General features: G+C 37.0%; 1 protein-coding gene across 1 annotated transcript; it reads left to right on the top strand.

Annotated features, from left to right (window-relative positions):
- Window positions 1–290: 290 nt before the first annotated feature.
- Window positions 291–21,609, top strand: LOC113349966 (myosin-11-like). Its single transcript, XM_026594011.1, has 38 exons — window positions 291–842; window positions 1,558–1,686; window positions 1,946–2,089; window positions 2,205–2,350; window positions 2,433–2,589; window positions 2,712–2,770; window positions 3,209–3,368; window positions 3,473–3,622; window positions 3,728–3,864; window positions 3,956–4,102; window positions 4,257–4,358; window positions 4,467–4,524; window positions 4,612–4,713; window positions 4,875–4,912; window positions 5,080–5,206; window positions 5,301–5,474; window positions 5,636–5,767; window positions 5,873–5,982; window positions 6,150–6,210; window positions 6,467–6,644; window positions 6,830–7,035; window positions 7,130–7,249; window positions 7,639–7,737; window positions 8,275–8,496; window positions 9,118–9,257; window positions 18,109–18,223; window positions 18,324–18,374; window positions 18,460–18,711; window positions 18,842–18,997; window positions 19,091–19,297; window positions 19,419–19,562; window positions 19,758–19,828; window positions 19,921–20,020; window positions 20,104–20,160; window positions 20,289–20,345; window positions 20,550–20,630; window positions 20,782–20,864; window positions 21,113–21,609. The coding sequence occupies exons 1-38, from the start codon at window positions 840–842 to the stop codon at window positions 21,234–21,236; spliced, it is 4,599 nt and encodes a 1,532-aa protein (XP_026449796.1). The 5' UTR covers window positions 291–839; the 3' UTR covers window positions 21,237–21,609.
- The last annotated feature ends 227 nt before the right edge of the window (window positions 21,610–21,836 follow it).

The raw sequence follows: 21,836 nt of genomic DNA, 5'->3' as shown, positions 1-21,836 counted from the left end.
CTACACCCTCCTACAGCCTCCATTTTGGACATGCCCAAACGGACCCGAAGAGTTCTTTTTCAATGTTTGTTTGGAATTGTGATTATTATCCCAAATTCCAGACCGTTAAATCTCATGCCTTTGTATACCAGGATCATCATCGATCACACATATTTTTCTCCCGCTCATTACAAGAGATAGATATAAAATCCAACGGCCATCGCCATGATTCCCAAATTGCCGCAAATCGTCCGCATAAAGGGCTCGTCTTGTTAAGGGCAAAAAAATTGCAACGAGTAAGAAACACAGAGAGAGAGAGAGAGAGAGAGAGAGAGAGAGAGAGAGTGAGAGTTTAGCAGCCACCAAGTTTCCTACAAAGTTGCAGAGAGATTTACAGAAATCAAAAGCGAATTTAAAGGAGTAGAAAGAAATGTCAAATCCACAAATCAATCGACACGAGATCATTAACACGACAAGGAAGAAAAATAACGAAAACCTAATTCTTCATTTCTTCAGAAAATTTTGGTTTCTGTTTTTTCTTTTCGATTCGTACGGATTTCTCAAATCTCTGCAACCGAAATGTTGTTTTCCGACATGTTTCATCACAGATGATGATCGCCATTATGATATAGTGAACATTTCATTTCTGGGAGAGGATTAAGTTAGTGACCGAAGAGTCCAGGAATCAGATGTGTGGAAATAGAATGGTTAGATCTACATATCCGTACGATATAGTGAAGAGATTGACGATCTAGAACAAAATAGAAGTAACTGAACGTATAGATTTGAGTGATGTTTTAATGAAGTCAAATTGCTAGAAAGGAAATTACACGTAACTGTGTTTTCTTCAAATCTACAAAATGGTAAGTTAGCTTTACAGACTTGGTTGCTTGTTTTTGATTATAATGTTCAAAATTCTAAGTATAGGAGCACAACAAACAAAAATGTATACAATTCCAAAATGCCTGTTTTGATGAAAAATGTGATTCACCTATGTGAAAAAGTTTGCCGACGATGCCAATTTCAAATAGAATTTGGTCATGACAAACTCATTTATGCACTGGCACAAGAAGAATCATAATATATTCATATGTCCATCATCATTATTTATAACGAGTCATGATGCTCGTGTGTGTTTTATAAAATGTACCTTTGCCCTAGCTTCTCTTTTTGCAGCACAGTCTGTGAATTATCAAGTGATAAGTAATAATTATCTACATTATGGTTGGGGATACGATCTTGGGAAGTAGAATTTACAAGTTTACAGTGTATAGGCAAAAATGAAAATGATGGGCCTTGACTTGGTGCTGCTGCAACTTTTTGCCTTTCTTTATTCTAATAATGGCAATATGGCATAATAAGTTACGATCAGTTGCATAAGATCTGTGTCATAATATCTTCGGAATATCTTAGGAATTTCTTAGAAACCTTTTTGTAATCACTGGGAAGATGTGAATAATAAGAGTGCCATTATGACTTCTTGAGATTATTTCACCATTTACGGAGACTAAATTAATTATATGCCAACCAGTTTTTCTCTGATATATGTGTGGAATGTGAATACTTAATTTGTTGCAGGGCACTCCAGTCAACATCATTGTGGGTTCTAATGTGTGGATTGAAGATGCGAGTTTGGCTTGGATTGACGGAAAAGTATCTAAAATTAATGGCAAAGAAGCTGAAATTGAGACTTCCAGTGGGAAGAAGGTATGCAAATTTCCTAAGAGTAATGACATTCTACTTAATTGGTTATGCTTGCATTTAGTGATACTTAACCACCCCATTTGAGAGATATTTTACAGTCACTGCTTTCAAAAATTTTATACACACTTTTATGCTCATGCGTAAACAAATGATTAGGTGATATTGTAGGTTCTTGGTTGATCTGTAAGAGAGTAAGTCTTTAAATCTTGAAGATCTGATAAGGATTTCCTTCCATTGATTATTCTTTTTTTCCTTTCTGTAGGTTGCTGCAGATTTATCAGCAGTATATCCGAAGGACATGGAAGCTCCTGCCGGTGGAGTAGATGACATGACAAAGTTATCTTATTTGCACGAGCCTGGGGTTCTGCAGAATTTGTCATCTAGATACGAACTCAATGAGATCTATGTGAGCTTTTTAATTTTGTTTAGTTAAATTGTGAGAACTGATCACGGAAGATCCTAATTGCAATTGAAGGGCTTAGACCCTAGTAAGGTTGCGCTGATGTTTTGTATCTTGGCAGACATACACGGGCAATATTCTTATTGCTATTAATCCTTTCCAAAGATTGCCTCATATCTATGATGCTCACATGATGGAACAATACAAGGGAGCACCATTTGGGGAGTTAAGCCCTCATGTCTTTGCTGTTGCAGATGTTGCGTATAGGTAATCTCTAGTTCACCTTGATAGGGTAAGGTTTGATTGTTGAAGGACAAATGCTTATGCTGAAACAATCTCACTGGATCAGGGCAATGATCAACGAGGGGAAAAGCAACTCTATCCTGGTTAGTGGAGAAAGTGGTGCTGGTAAGACGGAGACTACGAAAATGCTTATGCGTTACCTTGCCTATTTGGGTGGTCGTGTGGCCACTGAAGGACGAACAGTTGAACAGCAGGTTTTAGAAGTAAGCTACCTGACCAAAACTTAGTCCTAATTAATTCTTTTTATATTTCCTTAGATTTTTTTCACACCTTTTACTTTATTTTTGTGGTCTAACTGATATTTGTACTAACTGATTGGGTGTAGTCAAATCCAGTTCTCGAAGCATTCGGCAATGCCAAAACTGTTAGAAATAACAATTCCAGGTGAGACACTGTTGGTAATATATCATCAAATGATTCAGTCAACAAAAGATCAATACCAAAGGCTTTTATTTTACATTATTTCATCACATAATTCCAAGGATAACTATCACCTCCAGATGATTCTTAAGAGAACCATGCGTCCTTTTTACAAAGTTTTCAGTTGTTAAGCAGGACTTCACTATCAATTTCTTTGTAAAGTTAGTTTCTTTGGGTAGCTTTTGTTGGATACACAGATGCTCTTTTTCGTTTTGTTTGTTATTTATATTTGATTTGTGGATATACTACCGTATTATTCCCCGTCGTCACTGTCAATGACTATGTTAGCTCCTGATTCACCATATGCTACCTTTAGTTTATACTTCTATGCAAAAGTACAACAATCAAGAAAGCTGTTGGTGGTTTTGCTTATATTTATATTTCCCCAACATACTTCTGCAGTCGGTTCGGAAAATTCGTTGAGATACAATTTGATAAACATGGTCGGATATCAGGCGCAGCCATCAGAACATACCTTCTTGAGAGATCACGTGTTTGCCAGATATCTGATCCTGAGCGTAATTACCACTGTTTTTACCTTCTTTGTGCAGCACCACAAGAGGTAAGTACTATCTTTCTCGAATAAAATCTTGTCTACTTCTGTGGTGCATGACCATCGGTTTCATAATTGGATATTGTACTTATAGTCTGTCATGTTTTTGCCAGGAAGTTGAGAAGTATAAACTGGGAAACCCCAAATCGTTTCATTATCTTAATCAATCAAATTGCTATGAGCTTGTTGGTGTTAGTGATGCCCGTGACTATCTCGCCACTCGAAGAGCTATGGATATTGTTGGAATCAGTGAGAAGGAACAGGTATTACTTGCCATGGACCTCAAACCATGTCTCTGCAGTGCAAAAGATTCGTAGTTCAAAATTGATGTGAAGTTGCTCAAATATTCGTCTTTCTTTCTTCCTTAGGACGCTATTTTCAGAGTTGTCGCTGCAATTCTTCATCTTGGCAATATCGAATTTGCTAAAGGGGAAGAAGTTGATTCATCAGTTCCAAAAAATGACAGTGCTAAGTTCCATCTTAAAATGACCGCAGAACTTCTCATGTATGACTGAACTTGTGTAGCACCTTTATCTTCAGACATCTAATTATCCATGAGCTGGTCTTTGTAGCTATTAAATCTATCGTTATTTCAGGTGTGATCCACAAGTATTGGAAGATGCTCTGTGCAAACGCGTGATGATTACTCCTGAGGAAGTTATTAAGAGAAGTCTTGATCCTCTTAATGCAACAGTTAGTAGGGATGGTTTAGCAAAGACAATATATTCCCGCTTGTTTGACTGGTAATTTGTTAGAATTTTAACTTATGATTAGATATTCTGCTCACTTCTTTGATTAAAGTGGTCTGTAGTTCCAAATAAAAGCGGAGTATCAGGTGGTACACTGCATACATGATGTTTATGGAGCAATGAATTATATTTATTTCATCATTCGCAGGTTGGTGGATAAAATTAACTTCTCAATTGGGCAGGATCCTAATTCCAAATCTCTTATTGGAGTCCTTGACATTTATGGTTTTGAGAGCTTTAAGACGAACAGGTAATCTTGAACAAATCTATTTGGAAAGCTAAAGAAACTGAATAAACTATACAGGAATTTGGCAAAACTAATTTCATTATACTTCTTCCATTGTCTCACATGATGTAGTTTTGAGCAATTTTGTATTAATTTCACGAATGAGAAGCTGCAACAACATTTCAACCAGGTAACATCTGAGATCACGTTGTCCCGTTTAGCAGCAGCTTCTTTTATCGAATATGTTTTCTAATTTGAGGTGTACATGATGTTTCAGCATGTTTTTAAGATGGAGCAGGAAGAATACACAAAGGAGGAGATTGACTGGAGCTATATAGAATTTGTTGATAACCAAGATGTCCTGGATCTTATTGAAAAGGTTCTCGCCTTTCTCTTTCTTGCATTAGCTATCTACATGTGATTCCAGTAAATAGCTTTCTACTACTAGAAGTTCTAGAAAGACAATTAGAGCAAAACCAAGTTAGAAGGCTTCTTCTTCTTATGTGCATATAATTATAATTATTAGTGTTTCTCTTGCAGAAACCTGGAGGAATTATTGCCCTTCTTGATGAGGCTTGGTAAGTTCATGCCTTTATGTTTTTTCTTGTTTTTCGCACTTCACGCCTCGAAGGCTGTGACTCTAGTTATATGAGGAGCATTGCTAATAGAAAAGACCAAGAGCCATAAAAATTTAAGATGCCAAACAATTTTTCAGACTATCTTATAAATTTCCATTTGTTTGCAGTATGTTTCCAAAGTCCACACATGAAACATTTTGTCAGAAACTTTATCAGACGTTCAAAGTCCACAAACGGTTTATCAAGCCAAAACTGTCTCGCACCAATTTTACACTTGCTCATTATGCAGGAGAGGTGAATTTGATACCCGTGGCATCTACTCATCAATTTTGTCTATATAATTCTAATTGCTTTTGGATATTCATATCCTTTCTGTTGAAACTTGTAGGTCTTATATGCAGCTGATCAATTTCTGGACAAAAACAAAGACTATGTTGTTCCTGAACATCAAGACCTGTTGTGTACTTCCAAATGTACTTTTGTAGCAGGCCTTTTCCCTCAAATTGCTGAGGAGTCATCCAACAAATCTACTAAGTTCTCGTCAATTGGATCTCGTTTTAAGGTAATGCTCCCCGTGCTTAGTCTGCTGACTTTTGCATGGATTTACCTAAGATAGTCAATTAGAGTAATCAGAACATGGATCAAGATTTTGTCAGGTCCCTATTGATATTCAAACTAGTGGTAGTAGGTTACAACCGGAATTTGATTTTGGAATTTTTGCAGCTACAACTACAACAGTTGATGGAGACTCTAAACTCAACAGAGCCTCACTACATTAGATGCGTGAAGCCTAACAATCTTCTAAAACCTGGTTACTTTGAGAATGTCAATGTCATGCAACAGTTGCGCTGTGGTGTGAGTATACTTAGAAATACTTAACTTTTTCCTGGCAGTCTATACTAGCAGGACTTATTTGGAATGTTTAAGCCTCTAATGCACATCACTGAATTCTCCTTGTAGGGTGTTCTAGAAGCAATAAGGATTAGTTGTGCTGGATATCCTACTCGCCGGACGTTCTATGAATTTCTAAATCGCTTCAATCTTCTAGCTCCGGAGGTTCTGGAAGGAAAGTAAGTACTTCCTGGCCTCTTTTTGCTATGCTATTAAGCAGAGCTAGTCGTTGTGCACTGAAGTAGAAATTGGTGGCCCTTGCTTGGGTAATTAGAATTTTTGTGTGATGTGCTCTATTACTACTTCTTAAATGTGTTATATTCTGAAACTTCGTGGTTGTGGGCAGCTATGATGAAAAGGTCGCATGTAAAAGGATACTGGAAAAGAAGGGGCTTGCAGGGTTTCAGGTAGTGCAGTGAATCAGTGACCGTTCTTGAGGTCTTTAGTTTTCTGAACTGTAAAGCACTAACTAAATTTACATATTACTAGTGCTTAGGCAGTGATTAGGTATCTATTACTTCGAATTCTTCTCTTTTTGATGTGCCCTGCATACTATAGTTAACATAGATCACACACTTTTTACTTTGAGTGATCTTACCCAGCCTCCTCTTGTGAGAATAATATGCATTCAGTTATCTAAAAGACCGACAAATGATTTTTCAGATCGGCAAAACAAAAGTTTTCCTTAGAGCTGGTCAGATGGCTGAGTTAGATGCTCGGAGAGCTGAGGTACTCAGCAATGCAGCCAAAACTATACAGAGACAGATACGGACACATATAGCTAGGAAGCAGTTCCTTGCACTGCGGAAAGCTACTATTCATGTACAAGCTCTTTGGCGAGGTGAATCCATCTGCAACTATTGAAACACCCAACCAGTTCAGTCAGAAGTAGTTCCGAATTTGGAAGCCCATATATCTTTTTGCTGAATTCTCTGTTGACTCAACCACTGAAACTAGTAGCCTAGCTGGTAGCCAAGTTTGGCATATTTTTTTAATAACATATTTGTAGTTTGTATTGATGTGCAGGAAGACTGGCTTGTAAACTTTATGAACACCTGAGGAGGGAGTCTTCTGCTGTGAAAATTCAGAAGAACTTGCGTCTATCATTAGCCAGAAAGGCTTACACCAGACTGCGGGTTGCAGCACTAGTCTTGCAAACAGGTTTAAGGGCAATGGCTGCTCGTAATGAATTCAGACTCAGGAGACAAACTAAAGCAGCAATTATTATTCAGGTTTACACCTTGATATACTGAACTTACTTGGAGGATCTACTCCATCCATTGTGTTCTCAACTGTACAGGCTTTTCTTGAATATATGTCTTGTAGGCACATTGGCGCTGTCACCGAGCTTCCTCATACTACAAGAATCTCAAGAGGTCATCAGTTTATGCCCAGTGCAGATGGAGGGGAAGGGTTGCCAGAAAGGAGCTTAGAAAGCTAAAAATGGTCAGTAGTAGCAGTGGTTGCATATGAGGTAGTTGTTATAGGGTTCATATATCGAACTGCAAGTAAAATGGCTACAATCTTTATTAGTTTCTGGGTAGACTTCATACCCAACCACAGGACTTTATGTTAGGGTAGTTGGTCTCCAGAGTTCACACTTCATATTCCATATCAAGATCTATACACATTACAAAAACCGTCTTGTCCTGAAAGCTTTCCCAAAGACCTTGACAAATAACTTCTTCATATGCTGAAACAGACAAAATTTTGGAGATTAAAATTGTTACACATTTTGTATGGCAAAAGTTACATTACCTTGAACTTGAAGCTGTTCGAAATACTCATTTCTTATTGCAGCTCTCAATTTTTTGTGCCTTTACAATGTTTTGCAGGCTGCAAGAGAAACTGGTGCACTTAAAGAAGCTAAGGATAAACTTGAAAAACGTGTGGAGGAACTTACATGGCGTTTGCAGTTGGAAAAACGTTTGAGGGTAATCCTGATTCTGTTGATTAGCATGGTTTAATTAAGATAGCTGCTAGTTGCTGATTTTTGTCAGCCAGAAATTTTAACTGACTGCATAAGAGTCTTCCAAGTTTGTAGAGGTTACTGAGCCACAAGTTAAACTTGTTCTGTTATTACTGTTGACATATTTGGTTTATATGGAGGAGATGTATGAGGCAAAAAGGATATTTGAATCCTTTTTTTTTTGGGTATGATTTGTCAATTGTTTCATATATCAGGCAGTTGGGGTTAACTATTTGATTCGGCTTACATGGATTAATCTAGTTATATTCTTCTTTTAAGCATACAACTAACTAATGTTGTGCAAAGCATTTCCTGTAAGCAAGATCTTGTTACATTTTTACACTTCCTTGTTCAACTTTTTAAGTTTTCTCTATTCTTCTTTCTTACCTTGTTTGTTGCAAAACTATTTATTCTCTTATTGTTGAGTATGAAGAAGCTATGTACTATTTGTGATTCTTGAGGTGTCAGACAACTTAAACAACATTTTAAATCATGTATCCAGACTGACTTGGAGGAAGCAAAAGGTCAAGAAATTACAAAATTGCAGGCTTCTGTGCAATCTTTGCAAAGCAAAGTTGACGAAACAAATGTTTTGCTTGTCGCGGAGCGAGAGGCTGCACGGAAAGCCATTGAAGAAGTACCTCCTGTTGTTCAAGAAACCCAAGTTGTTGTCCAAGATACTGAAAAGATTGCTTCTCTAACCGAAGAAGTTGAAAGGTTGAAGGTATTTTGTTAATCCAATGGTGTACCTTTGGTTTTCATTTACTCAATGTGTCACCAACTTTGGGCAATGAAGCAACTTATGTACTTAGTTAGTTTACTCTGTATACCTATGACATAGACCAGGTAAGTACAAATACGAATATATCATAAGAAGGATGGTAATATATATATATATAGAATTAGCTCTACTAATTGCCTGAACCATCACAATTACAACTAGGCTCTACTGATTGACATATAAAGACCATCACCTGTTAGATGTTGGCAGTTGGTCTGAATCAATTATAATTACAGCAAACAGGAGCAACTGAAGCTTTGATATATTTAAATCCAAAACTGAACTGGGTTTTGTATCGATTGTGCGTTTGGGATAGCTTTGGCAAAAAAATAATAAAGAAACTATATTCAGATTGATAATGTTATGTCAAAACATATTTCTTGGTCTCATATTATGATGCCAGAGGCAATTCTGGTACAGTGTTTATATACTTACATGCCATGTACATTATCCAGTCATCAAATGATCTTTTATCATTCAGTTTTGTTTTTTGGAGACTCCTCTGTCTAACATCGGATTCCTGATTTTACCATGGTAAATAATGTTGTCAACTTACGTGAACAGGCCTCATTAGAGTCAGAAAAACTACGAGCTGATGATTTTGAAAAGAAATATTCAGAAGCACAAGAAGCAAATGAAGAGAGACGCAAAAAGTTGGAAGCAACGGAAGGAAAAGTGCAGCAGCTTCAGGAATCTTTGAGCCGGTACGTACACCTTTTCAACACGGCCAAACTATTTTCCAAGTTAACTGACCTTTATATTTTGATATGGTAGCTATCAGTGTAGTATGTTATACATTGTATTTGTAACCAATAAGTATAATTAGTGGTGAAGTAGGTAGATAAGGCATTATTATACAACACAGTGACATCTCTATGATGATGCATACTTACACGACTCATTCTATTAGAAGGAACACAAAAATGACATTCACTTAAAAACTTGTAGTTAGCTTTTGTTCTTATAACATATAAACCTTTTTTTTTTCTATAAATAATCAGAATATAAGTTATGTGAGAGACATTTACAGACATCATAAGTTGTGGAATGACTTGATATAAACAAGACAATATAAGATCGAGGTGCCATAATAACAAGCAAAATGTAAAACCATGTAATGCAGCAACCGAATTAGCAAGCTATATGCATTTGTGGGTTTGAACCTGCGTCAGTTGTATACTAACTCAGTATAAACACTAAAAATAAAAGATCAAGGGGGTAAATTGCTAGATAAATTTTAAAATCATGGGTAGTCGAGTTTGTTAGAAACCTCAGACCATTCGCAGCCATACACACATGTATTCTTGGTTGTGTTCTATAGATGTGCATCCACGAGAATAATAGCCTTCATAATCCACTTTTCTTGAACCATGTATAGACTTCATTTCTTAAGTGATTTCCTCATGTCATGGACATTGTTCTATTGCTCTAACCACTTCTAGAACAATTGTCTTAGCACCTTGGTGATCATAGCTAATCTTCTAAAATATAGGGATGATTGTGCTCTAAAACAATCTGAAAGAAACATGAGTTCAGTTCATACAAAATGTTTTAGTGTAAGAAGCATCAAATGCTTTTTGAAGTCAATTAGTTGGTTCGCTAAATAGAAATCTCTTTGTAGATAGAAATGTTAGTTCTTCATACTACCTATATAAAGAGTGTCGCGTGAAGCTTCGTCAATCAGTTTACGCTAAATATGGACTATATTCCTCTCAAGCCGAACTTGTTACTGTTGAGCATTTCGGTCATCCTTTATGTTCCAGGTCTAAGTAGGTAACCCTTTTTTCCTCCCTGAATGGAGAAGAAGTGGTTTATGGGAGATTGTTAAGCTTGCACTCAGATTTGTCATGCTTAACTGGAGGATGTCTATAAACCAAAAGGAGTTAAAAGGATTAGAGGGAAGTGGTTGTGGGGGCATGGAATTGAAATTCTGGATTCAGTCGAAACGATGATCAAGGAAAAAGTAGACTCCTTTGGGTTGGATGTGAACCCTTTATCCCTTTAATACCTTATGCAGTAGTGTTTTGTCGGGGATAACCGTTGCATTGAGAAAATTTCGTGGTTGCAGCTCTTCAGAGGTGTAAGTAAGATAAGCAGTCCGATATTGGGAGGAGAGTTGCAACTAGTCTCAATAAATTGATTTTTTTGATGATGTGATGTATCTTTCAAGATTGTCTGTCGCTAATGATGTGATGGTTGTGAGAATAATGATGTAGGAATACATCGTGCCCATAAGGATTGAAGGTTTGAGGATACAAGAATTTGGTCGTATACGGCTTTTATGGTGGTGGATGATTTCAATACAGTGAAATTTTCTTTCAAGCTGAAGTAGCTGTGCTTTTAGTACCTATTCTGCGTAGGATCATTGAAAACTCTAGTTCTTCTTAGGTAAAGTTTCACATTTGGGAAATATTTTGTCTAAACTTTTCTCCTCTAAATCAACTTTAGGGTCAAGACGTTTTCTCAGTTGACTGATGTCCAGCGAACATGAAAGATACGAAGACGTCCAATGATATTATATGGAGCTACTGAACCACACTGTTCTGCTTCTAGTGGCAGATATTAAAAATTCGAGGGTTCCCGATTTTAGTACACTTGGAGGGGCGATTTCGTGGTATCTAGTCGGATTGCTTGGGCACAATATAGGAAACTTTGGAAAGTTGGTACATTAAATGCCCATTATCTTCAAGTAAAGAGTCTTACGAAATTCTTTCCTTTTGCAGGCTTATAGGGGATCTTGAGAGAAGGGAGCCAGAGTATTTTTGATGGAAAGAAAAGGAAGCTTTGATCCCCTTGATGCCAAATATAAGGACTTGAATTCGTAATAGGGTGTCGTGGTGGGACATTTGTGGGTTCAAGTATCATGATCTCTTCGGGTAAACTAGGGCTCCATGACATTGGTGGGTTTCGTATCCTAGGTGAAATGGGGCTTCACCACTAAAAATTACCGTTTCACTTGTAACATTTTTTTAATCCTTTTCAGTTTAATTCTTGTCCAAATTCGCCTTTTGGCATAATTAAATAAATAATTATTTTTTATGAAAGAGGTGAGGAGGTTCTGTGTGGGATCCTATGATTTAATACAGAAGGATTTTTTTCTTTCTAATTTGGGTTCAATATTGGTGAGCCATCTAATTTCTTTTGGAGGGGGGTTGCCTTTGTTCTTGAAGGAGGTTCCGAAATCGGATTACATGGTCGCCACAAAGAGCATTGGTAAGCGAATTGGAGGTAAATCTTTATATTGAAGAACTCTTTATTTGTTCAATTACTCGTAGAAATACACTTATAGGCAGTAATATTAGGACAGGTTTATTTCAAAACTCATACACTCACAATCACGATTCTATTAAAGAGCTAAGGAGGATCTGTGTGGGGTCCTATGATTTAATACAGGAGGACTTTTTTTCTTTCTAATTTGGGTTCAATATTGGTGACCTATCTACTTTCCTTTTGGAGGGGTTGCCTTTGTTCTTGAAGGAGGTTCCGTAAACCGATTACATGGTCATCACAAAGAACATTAGTAAGCGAATTGGAGGTAAATATTTATATTGAAGAACTCTTTATTTGTTCAATTACTCGTAGAAATACACTTATAGTCACTAATATTAGGACAGGTTTATTTCAGAACTCATACATTCACAATCACGATTCTATGTTTTCAATCAAGGTTCCAAACTCAAAAAGGTTTTGAGTTTAAACTTCATTAAGATTAATCAATTGATTATTCATATAAGAGATATTTTCAGTTAATAATCAGTGATATCTTCTTCATCATGGTCATCTGTGGAATCGTACAGATAGGCACTATATCTTCTGCCTAAGTCGTCTATCGGGTTTGTCGGCAAATTAGTACATCCACCTAGTGGTATTCTCATTTTCTCAAAGCTGGTATCATTTAAGAAGCTTTAGCTTGATCTTGCTTTGGATTGATTACCAAGTCATCACACATGTTATATGTTTTTTCTAGTGTTAGTGTTGTTATTTTGTCTTGACTTGATAGTTATAATCATTTTATGTCTAAGTAGATATTTTATCTGCACCATCACTCTCAGAATTGGGTTAGTACCCATCTAATGTCTTGGATATCCCTTTTCAGTTTTCACATATTATAGGGTTTCTCTATTCGAGCTTCCCCATTTATCTCCATGTCAAACTCATGTTTCCCAAGAATGCACTCTCTACATATTAATGTTCAACTTAATTCTTCGATAACCACCAGTCCTATCCAACTCTTTCTGAATGATCCAATCTAACTTCCAAGAGTGCTCATAACAACTGTAACAGAGTGACTCTCGGTTGATTGTGACATTCCAATGGTGCTTTCAAAGGATGTATAGTCGGAGATCATCTTTGTTGCAGTCGACTCTTTCCAATTTATTTTAGGATTATTTTATTGTTTGATGAAGCTTAACGCATTTCTAACCTGGCCAAAATGGATAGCCAAATCAAAATTTGGTTCATTGTGGACTGCTGTATTATGATCTCAAAACTTGTTGGTGTATGTAGCCATTCGTTACATCGGGGATTTAAGATGCACTTCGATTAATCGAAAACTGAGATTCACATGGTTAAATTATATCTAGTGTTGTGTCTCTAGCTCTTGAAATAACAAGTTTTAAAGAGAAATGTAAGAGGACAGATTCACACTTCAAAGGCCTAGACTGAATGTCTCGATAATTTGGAAATAGTACTAGAGTCTTATTGATAAAGCTGCAATAGACTCAGATACAAAGTTGATTGATATTGTTACATTACAAGCCAAACGAACTAGGATAGTTTTATTCCTACACAACCAAAAATAATAGAAGCATTTGAAATTAGAAATTGAATTCACTCCAGTAATTCCTCCATTTCCTACTAGATGTGGCAATCTCTGTAAGAACTAGGGTAACCTCCCCAAGAAAGATATTAAAGGTGACATTGGAAGAACACTGGGATGAAAAGAGATGCAAGTTCTAACTTTTTAAAGGAGATGAAAGTTCTAAGTTAAGGTGATTAGGAAGGTGAAATTGTACATACAAGCTGCTTCTCAACAAAATCATGAATTTGGTTGAGATTTTTTTTCTTCTTCCATTTCATGATTAGGGTAATAAGTTTTTAGAGATTTTTGAAGTATGGAGGTGCCTGGATGTGAATGGATTCCAATACGAAGGGTAAACAATTAGATAATCCTTTCTTCTCCATTGCCTTCCTCCAAGGAGTATGTGGTAAAAGAGGAGCAGCTTGTTGATGATCAAAACCGACGGAATACTTTGAGCCAAAACAATTTCTATATATAACCATTTCTTGACATATAGAACACCTACTTTTGGAACAAGGATGTCCAAGATGAAAAGCTTGATAGGATATGAGTTTAGTATCTATATATAGTAGGACAGGTAAGATTATGGTTCGGCTCACACGATTTTCCAAAAGAATCATTTAGATAAGCAACCCAACCTTCTGGGATTAGTGCATAGCCAAGGAAAGCATCTCCTGAATCAAGATACCTAGCTCCCTAAAATGCTTTGTACCTAATTTAAACTATAGCAGGGAAAATTGAAAGAATAGAAATAAAGGGGTCAAATAAGAGAAACGAGATGTGTCCTACGTCCTTTGCCTTATATGTTGAATATTGTAGGTAATTAATTCTAGTGAATAAAATGTAAGTTAATGCCTAGCATTGTCCTGGGACTAATAAGAGGTGTGATCTAGTGTATCAGGATGATTCAATGCTTCTCAGATCAAGTATCCGAGCTGAAAATGATCCTGTGTACCTCCCCAAAGTCGAGTTCAACTAAAGGGGAAATTGCTATAGGTGATCGGGTCGACGCTACTTCCAATGCCTTCACTTTTCCTACTCCGGCTCCAACTTCAACCCCAACGCCCATCTCTTCCTTAACTCCCGATGCTCTTCGCCAGATAGTTCAGGATCTTTCGCCAACCGAGAATTCAGGTCAGTCTAATTCTCTTGGTATCAGTTTTACTCAATTCGTAGTTTCAAGTCATCTAATCATAAGGCTAGTCACCTTTATAGTTGACTCGTCTTCATCCTTGTGCAACCCAAATGTGGTCCGGCCCAGGTTATACAAATTTCTTCCCATTGGTAGAGAGGAACTTCCTTCTTCAGTTGCTGCTCCATACATCTGTGTCTATATTAAACTAGGTCTCAAGTTGTGAACAATCTTATTTCAACTGGAAAACCTATTTACAATAACTGTATTTTGTTATTTCTCGGATGGTTGCATTGTGCAGGACAATATAACTGGGAAGGTGATCGGGAGGGGGCATTCGACGATTTCTTCTAATGGATAATTCCTCTTATTGAACTTGTTGTAGTATTTGTTTCTTTGTTACTAACAAATGCTAGTCTAATTAAGTCTTGGGCCTTGAAAATTTAGGTTAACCACCTCGTGTTTAGTCTCACACATTATTTTGAGAATTCAGAAGGAAAGATTTGATGGTAAAAAATTGAATGATTGTTTCTGCTTGTACTACCTTTACACTTGGTAAAGATCTTCTTTACCATTTTGTTCTAGTTTCTCCTTGTTTTATACTCCCATGTTGGTAGTCAAGAAACACTATATTCACATTAATGTCATACTATAGTTCAGACCGTAGTGCCATTGAGTGGAAAAATTAGAAAACAAAAAATTTGTAATGCGTCTGTTATTTAGAGATAGCTGATTAGTGTGTAGATCAAAATAGAGGCAAACGGGTGGCTTGAGGCTTCAACGGCGGCAACTTTTGACACTACTAAGAGCTGCTCTTGTGGGAGGTGAAGGTGCTCAGAAGCAATGGGAGCATGCAAATGATGTTGATGAAGGTTTCATAAATAATATAAGGCATGGCTTGGATAATATGACTGGGATCAAGCTATGGTGGCTATGTGCTGATATTTAGATACATTATGTTGTCTATAATTATAGGGTTTGTATGGAAACAAGGATTTGGAACTTCCTTTCTACAGTAATAGATAAGAAGTCGTCTACTTGAAGGCTGAAGTAGCCAAGGCGAAAGAAAGAAGGAAACAGATTCAAAACAATTTATTCCCCTTTAGTACAAAACCTTCAAGTTGATGGAAATAGTAGATCACTCTAACAAAGTGGATTGATCACTTAACACTCGACTCTTCTTTTTTCTACTCCAGACTTGGTTCCCTCTTCTTAATAGTACATACAAGCAAAAGGCTTAACAAAAGCAGTTCTTACTCAGGGAAATTTCCTTGGTCGATTTGTGGGCAAATTTTGTCTTTCAGGAATAGGTATTGACTCTTTGTGTCAATAGCTGTTTGGATGGAACTGTAGAAACCTTGAGAATTAGTTGAAAGTAACGGAGTTTTTGACGAATCTTTTACAGATTCAGATCCAACTCTACTTACCTATCCCACTACTGAAAAAGAGTTACTTCTCTTATCAAATTTAATTTAAGATTGAAACTTCTCTCCTTTAGTTTAAGTTTCCTCTGATTGAAGAAAATTTATCGGTGTGGTCACTTACATCACAAGTGGGATTCAGTGTTTTTGTTCATTGAATTCTCTTATTTGAGAATGCAGTAGGCTTCCTATTTCAAAATGTTTAATGAGTTAAAATTTAACATGACCAGTCCATCTCAGCGTACTTCCACCATCTCTTTTCATCTCAAATTGAGCCAAAATGTTGGGGAATCTTTCTTATGTGTTTCTTGTATGAAGAATGTTGTCATAATCCCTCTCAAGATATTAATCTTCAACCCATAGCACTTGTCAAGCTTAGATAGAAAATCAATTATGTAAGATTTAATATTTATACAGTGCTTTTTATGTTCTCGCATATCCGCGTAGTGCTACATCCTTCGCAAGTTTATCACCACAGGAGATCTATTGAACCCCCCCTCCTTTACCAGTACCAGTCGAAGTCTGCATAAAGCAACATCATCTTTCCCTTCAACAGCTTTTGACTGTTCTCGTTCTTTTTACCTTCTGTCAGTCTTTCTTTCTTCGAACTAAGATTTAGTTCTACTGGTAGACTTACTCTATTTTCTGAATTCCCATTGTACCTCACTCTTTACTTTATTTTTTCTCGCTCTCCCTTTTAAATAGGTAGGCTTCTGTGGTAGTCTGAGCCAATGCAATTTATCCAAGTTTTTACTGCACCTGGGGCTGTAGGTTTCCGAGTTACTTTTGCTTGAAGCTTTGACTTTTGCTTCATTAGATATCCTACTTGTTAACTACAACAAGCTCATTCTGCAGCTTAGACATGTTCTCAGAGAGTTTATAGAAACTGGAACGCGGCGTATTTTATGACTAGATTACTCTACTTTTCACATTTTAAAGTTGACTGGATTAATATAGTATAGTGGAAGCAACGAAGAGTTAGGTTGACTTCTTTCGGTGTATAATTGAGCCTAGCATGTGGATTACCACTATCACATTCTTCTAGAGTGGGGTTATCATTTTTTTTACAGGTGAACTCTAATTTGAGTAACATTGATAAATGAGGTCTTAAATTCAGCTCAAATAGGAGTCTTATTTCATGGTTGAAGCATGATATTAATATATGTCAGTCTTCAGGTGCACATTGGTTTGTACAACAGCCGAAATGTTTACAAACCTACATCTGTCTTTAGGCATGTCCTAGACAGGTGGCTCTGCCGAGGATATTCCATAGTGAAAACTCCTTTTCACCTTATTCCTTAAGATGTTTGAGCCAAGAGAATAAATCTGGCAGTTCTGTTTGAACTCTTTTAGATGATTTGATATTTTCTCTTTGTGACCTAAACTGTGTGTCGACTTGGGGGATGTGGACTCTTTCCATTGTCACTATTCCTTCAGCCCTTGCTTTTATATATTAGTACTAATATATTAGAACATGTATTCTGAGTTTTGATGGGTTAAGACACCTTGTATCTAAGCTCGAAATGTGGCACATTTATTAAACAAGTATATCGTTAATTATCTTCTTTCCTGACCACCTGTTCTTAGGTGTATTTAGTGTATCTTGTGAAAGTGAAAGAATTTGAAAACAATCTGTGCTTTCGTCCAAGTCTATGTATAGGGTTGTATCGAGATGTGTAAAACAATCATGGCTTCGGTGTCTACCAACTTATAGCTATCTTACAAATTGTTTTTAAGAATTCAAGACATTCATAACTTCTGCAGGTCTGAGTACTTTAACCAGCATAAAAATTGTTTAGGTAGGAATGTGTAATAGTAAGAGATTTAAATGGAGTTATTGGTCAAACTTATTCATCGTTCCTTAATACGTAAAGGAGAAACCTACAGTTCAGGGTAAGCTCATATATTCTCTATATTTTTTGTCATTATATTGTGTTATTTGCATCATATATACCTTGACCCAGTGGGCGATGGCATATGAAGGTACATATATTTATTTGCCTAGCCCTTATACGTAGTTCTAGTAGTCAATTTTGCTTTATTTTATTCGTTGCTACAACAGTACAACCTTTAGTGAATATATTAGAACTTAGAAGGCCACAAAAAACTGAGGCACCGTTTATAGACTCGCTACAGAAATGGACATTGCAGCACTTTGTTTTAATTGGTGTGATTAATGGAGTATGTTGTTTCACATTTAGGCTGGAAGAGAAGCTCTCCAATTTAGAATCTGAGAACCAAGTCCTCCGGCAGCAGGCACTATCCATGACAGCAAATAATAAGTTCCTTTCAGTGCGCTCGAAATCTAGTATTCAGGTATTCAAGATAACTAAAGAAGTTGGATGGATTTTTGTTTTTGTTTTTGTTTTTTTGTTCTCTTGATCATTTGGTTTATGTTCCTGTATTCTGGTAACAGAGGAGTAGTGAGAGTGGTCATATCACCAGTACTGATGGAAAGACAACTCCAGTAAGTTGAAGCTGTCTCAGGATTATACTATGTCTGGTTTCTTTATCATAATTCTCTGGATTAATCATATTTGGGAAAATCTTAGGAAGCAAACAGTGTGATAACCCCGAGGGAATCTTCTGAAGTCGAAGAGAAGCCACAGAAATCCCTTAACGAGAAACAGCAGGAGAATCAGGACTTGCTTATAAGGTGTATCGCGCAACATCTCGGATTCACAGGGAGCAGACCAATTGCTGCATGTATCATATACAAGTGCCTTCTCCAGTGGAGGTCATTTGAGGTTGAACGCACTAGTGTCTTCGACAGGATAATTCAAACAATTGGGCATGCTATCGAGGTTCGCACTGTTTAACTACAAATGCTTGTTTTGTCTTCTAGTTAGAAGCATCTAGAAAAAAGAAGAATTTTGTTTATTTACCAGAAAAAGGCGTTTATTGTGAATGTAAAGTCAACTTTGTGGATTGCAGACTCAGGAGAACAATGATGTCTTAGCCTATTGGCTGTCCAATGCATCAACACTATTGTTACTACTACAGCGTACATTAAAAGCAAGTGGTGCTGCTGGCATGGCTCCGCAACGTCGTCGATCATCATCAGCAACACTATTTGGGAGGATGACTCAGGTGAGTAAGAGTTTCATTTTGTGGCCCAAGTTATACTTTCTTTAGGCAAACCCTATACCAAACTTATGTGTATCCATATGCCTTTCCTTTAAGAGTTTCCGTGGAGCTCCGCAAGGTGTTAATATGTCCCTGATCAATGGTGGACTGATTGGTGGAGTTGACACACTGCGACAAGTTGAGGCCAAATACCCCGCTTTACTTTTCAAACAGCAACTTACTGCATACGTAGAAAAAATATATGGTATGATTCGTGATAATTTGAAGAAAGAGATCTCCCCATTACTTGGATTGTGCATTCAGGTATTTGGGTCTGTTAATAATGATAGTTTATTAGTGATAATAGTGATGGACAGCGTGAACTTGATTTTGTTCTTGTTCTCATTTGGTTCGTACTATTATGCAAAATGCATGGATGTTGAAGGCGCCAAGAATGTCCAGAGCAAGCTTAGTTAAGGGATCATCGCGCTCAAATGCAAACAGTGCAGCTCAGCAAGCTTTAATTGCTCACTGGCAGGGGATTGTAAAGAGCCTTGGAAATTTCTTGAGTACATTGAAAGTTAATCACGTTAGTAGGCTTTCCCTTGTTGCTCCTTTAGCTTTTCATTTCAGACTTCATTCCCTAAAATGTCTCTCTCAAGTGCATCTGCAAGATTACTCGTGAATCTGTCTTCTACGACCGATGAACTTGTCTTTGTGGTATTTTAGTTCCTGTTATACTTGTATAAGCCTAATTTCCCTTTACATGCCTCAATATACTCAGGTACCCCCGTTTTTGGTCCGGAAGGTGTTCACACAAATATTCTCTTTCATAAATGTGCAATTATTTAACAGGTCTGTCTTTGTACACCTCGTTTTTTTTTGGATGTCTTGATACTTCAACTGTGTGAAGTTCGATGAAGATGGTTCCTTCTTTCTGTTTGCAGCCTCCTGTTAAGGCGAGAGTGTTGCTCGTTTAGCAACGGTGAATATGTTAAGGCGGGGTTGGCAGAACTAGAACATTGGTGCTATAAAGCAACTGATGAAGTATATCTCAAGTTTAATGCCATCTCACAGATTTTACTTGTGGTTTTATTTTCTTGAGTAATCACAAGGAGATATATGTTCAGTATGCAGGTTCAGCGTGGGATGAGCTCAAGCATATAAGACAAGCTATAGGGTTCCTGGTATTGTTTTCCTTCTAGTCTCATCTGAATCCCCTAGCTGCCTATTTTGGTTTGAAATTAGAAAAACGAATCATCTATCAAATTGTTCAACAAGTGAGCTTCTTGATATATATTTTTATCCGGTTCAGGTCATACATCAAAAGCCAAAGAAGACGCTGGATGAAATAAGTCACGACCTATGCCCGGTTAGTCTCTTTCTGTGGGTGAATTTTAATATTTCTATAATGTTCTTTATGAACTTATATTTTATAATAATATAAGATCCGGGGATTTTTTTTTTTTTTGAAAATAAAAAAAGTAAAAAAATACTGATTACAGAATGTTTATTTCTTCCTTTTCTTTTTCTATGGTAATTTTTTGACCATATTCTTCGTTTTTCCATCCAACAGGTGCTCAGCATACAGCAACTATACAGGATCAGTACAATGTATTGGGATGACAAGTATGGCACTCATAGTGTTTCATCGGATGTAAGTTATTATGGATGCCATTACCCCCAATCTAGATTTGGATCCGCATCATCATTTTCATGCGGTATGATTATATTTTTAATCCACCATGACTAGCTTATAGATAGAACTGACAATTGTCACTTCTATTATACGATGTCTCGTTTACCAGGTTATATCCAACATGAGGGTTTTGATGACTGAAGATTCAAACAACGCTGTCAGCAATTCTTTCCTGTTAGACGATGATTCAAGGTCAGGCTATAAAGTTCAACCATCATATGATGTTTATAAGAGTATATATACATATATATATATATATATTTTATAGTTTGTCTTTATCATGAGCCAACAAAACCACCACCTGGTTAACGTTGGTAGCTTTCAGATAACCTAAACAAATATGTGTTTTGTTCATTCGGGGTAAATGATTATGAGCACGCTTAAACTTTGATCTAATGATGTAGTGCTTACTAAAACCTTGTCACCTCATTATCTCGCAGCATACCATTTTCGGTTGATGACATATCAAAGTCGATGGAACAGATCGATATTTCTGATGTTGAACCGCCACCACTCATTCGTGAGAATGCAGGTTTCATGTTCTTATTGCCACGAGTTGAGTAATGGAGTTTCACATGCTGCGTTTGCATGAAATGGTTCTCAGTACAGCACATCTATATCTACTTCTTGGTGTATAGTTTCTTTTAGATCACAAGTTTGCAATAGTCGAGATTCTCTAGTGATGTTATACCCCCACTTATTATTGTTCGATGACAAGTCAACGGTCTTTGACGTTTGCGTTCCTGCACTAAAGCGGCGGCTTTTTTTCTCTTTCTTTCAATAATCGAATGTCCAAGGGGACACCGGTAACCCTCGGATAGTAAATTCTTTCTCTTCTGTTGTAGTAATACATTCTTGTAGGCGTAGCCTTTTCTACCCTGAAAGGTGATTCTCAGTGTAACTCCGAAATCTTATAATTGTAGTTTGCCTTTTTCAAGTGTGGTCGAATATTTCTCGACCTTATCTGCAAATGTATGCATATTTTGAACCGGGAATGATGGATCTACCGACGGGAAATCCCGAAAAATTTCCTGCGTGAGAGAAAGCAGCCGGCCCCACTTCCACTGCTACAATTCTAAAGAGTTTTATTTTTATCCGTCAGATCTCTCTCGGGAGAAAACGCGGTGTGAAGCCGCGGTGTGTACAATTACTCCGAATTACTCA

Source organism: Papaver somniferum, chromosome 2 (genome assembly GCF_003573695.1).
Source record: "Papaver somniferum cultivar HN1 chromosome 2, ASM357369v1, whole genome shotgun sequence".
NCBI lineage: Eukaryota > Viridiplantae > Streptophyta > Magnoliopsida > Ranunculales > Papaveraceae > Papaver > Papaver somniferum.
The sequence above is the reverse complement of the archived record's forward strand: the minus strand, read 5'-3'. Positions and strand labels throughout refer to the sequence as shown.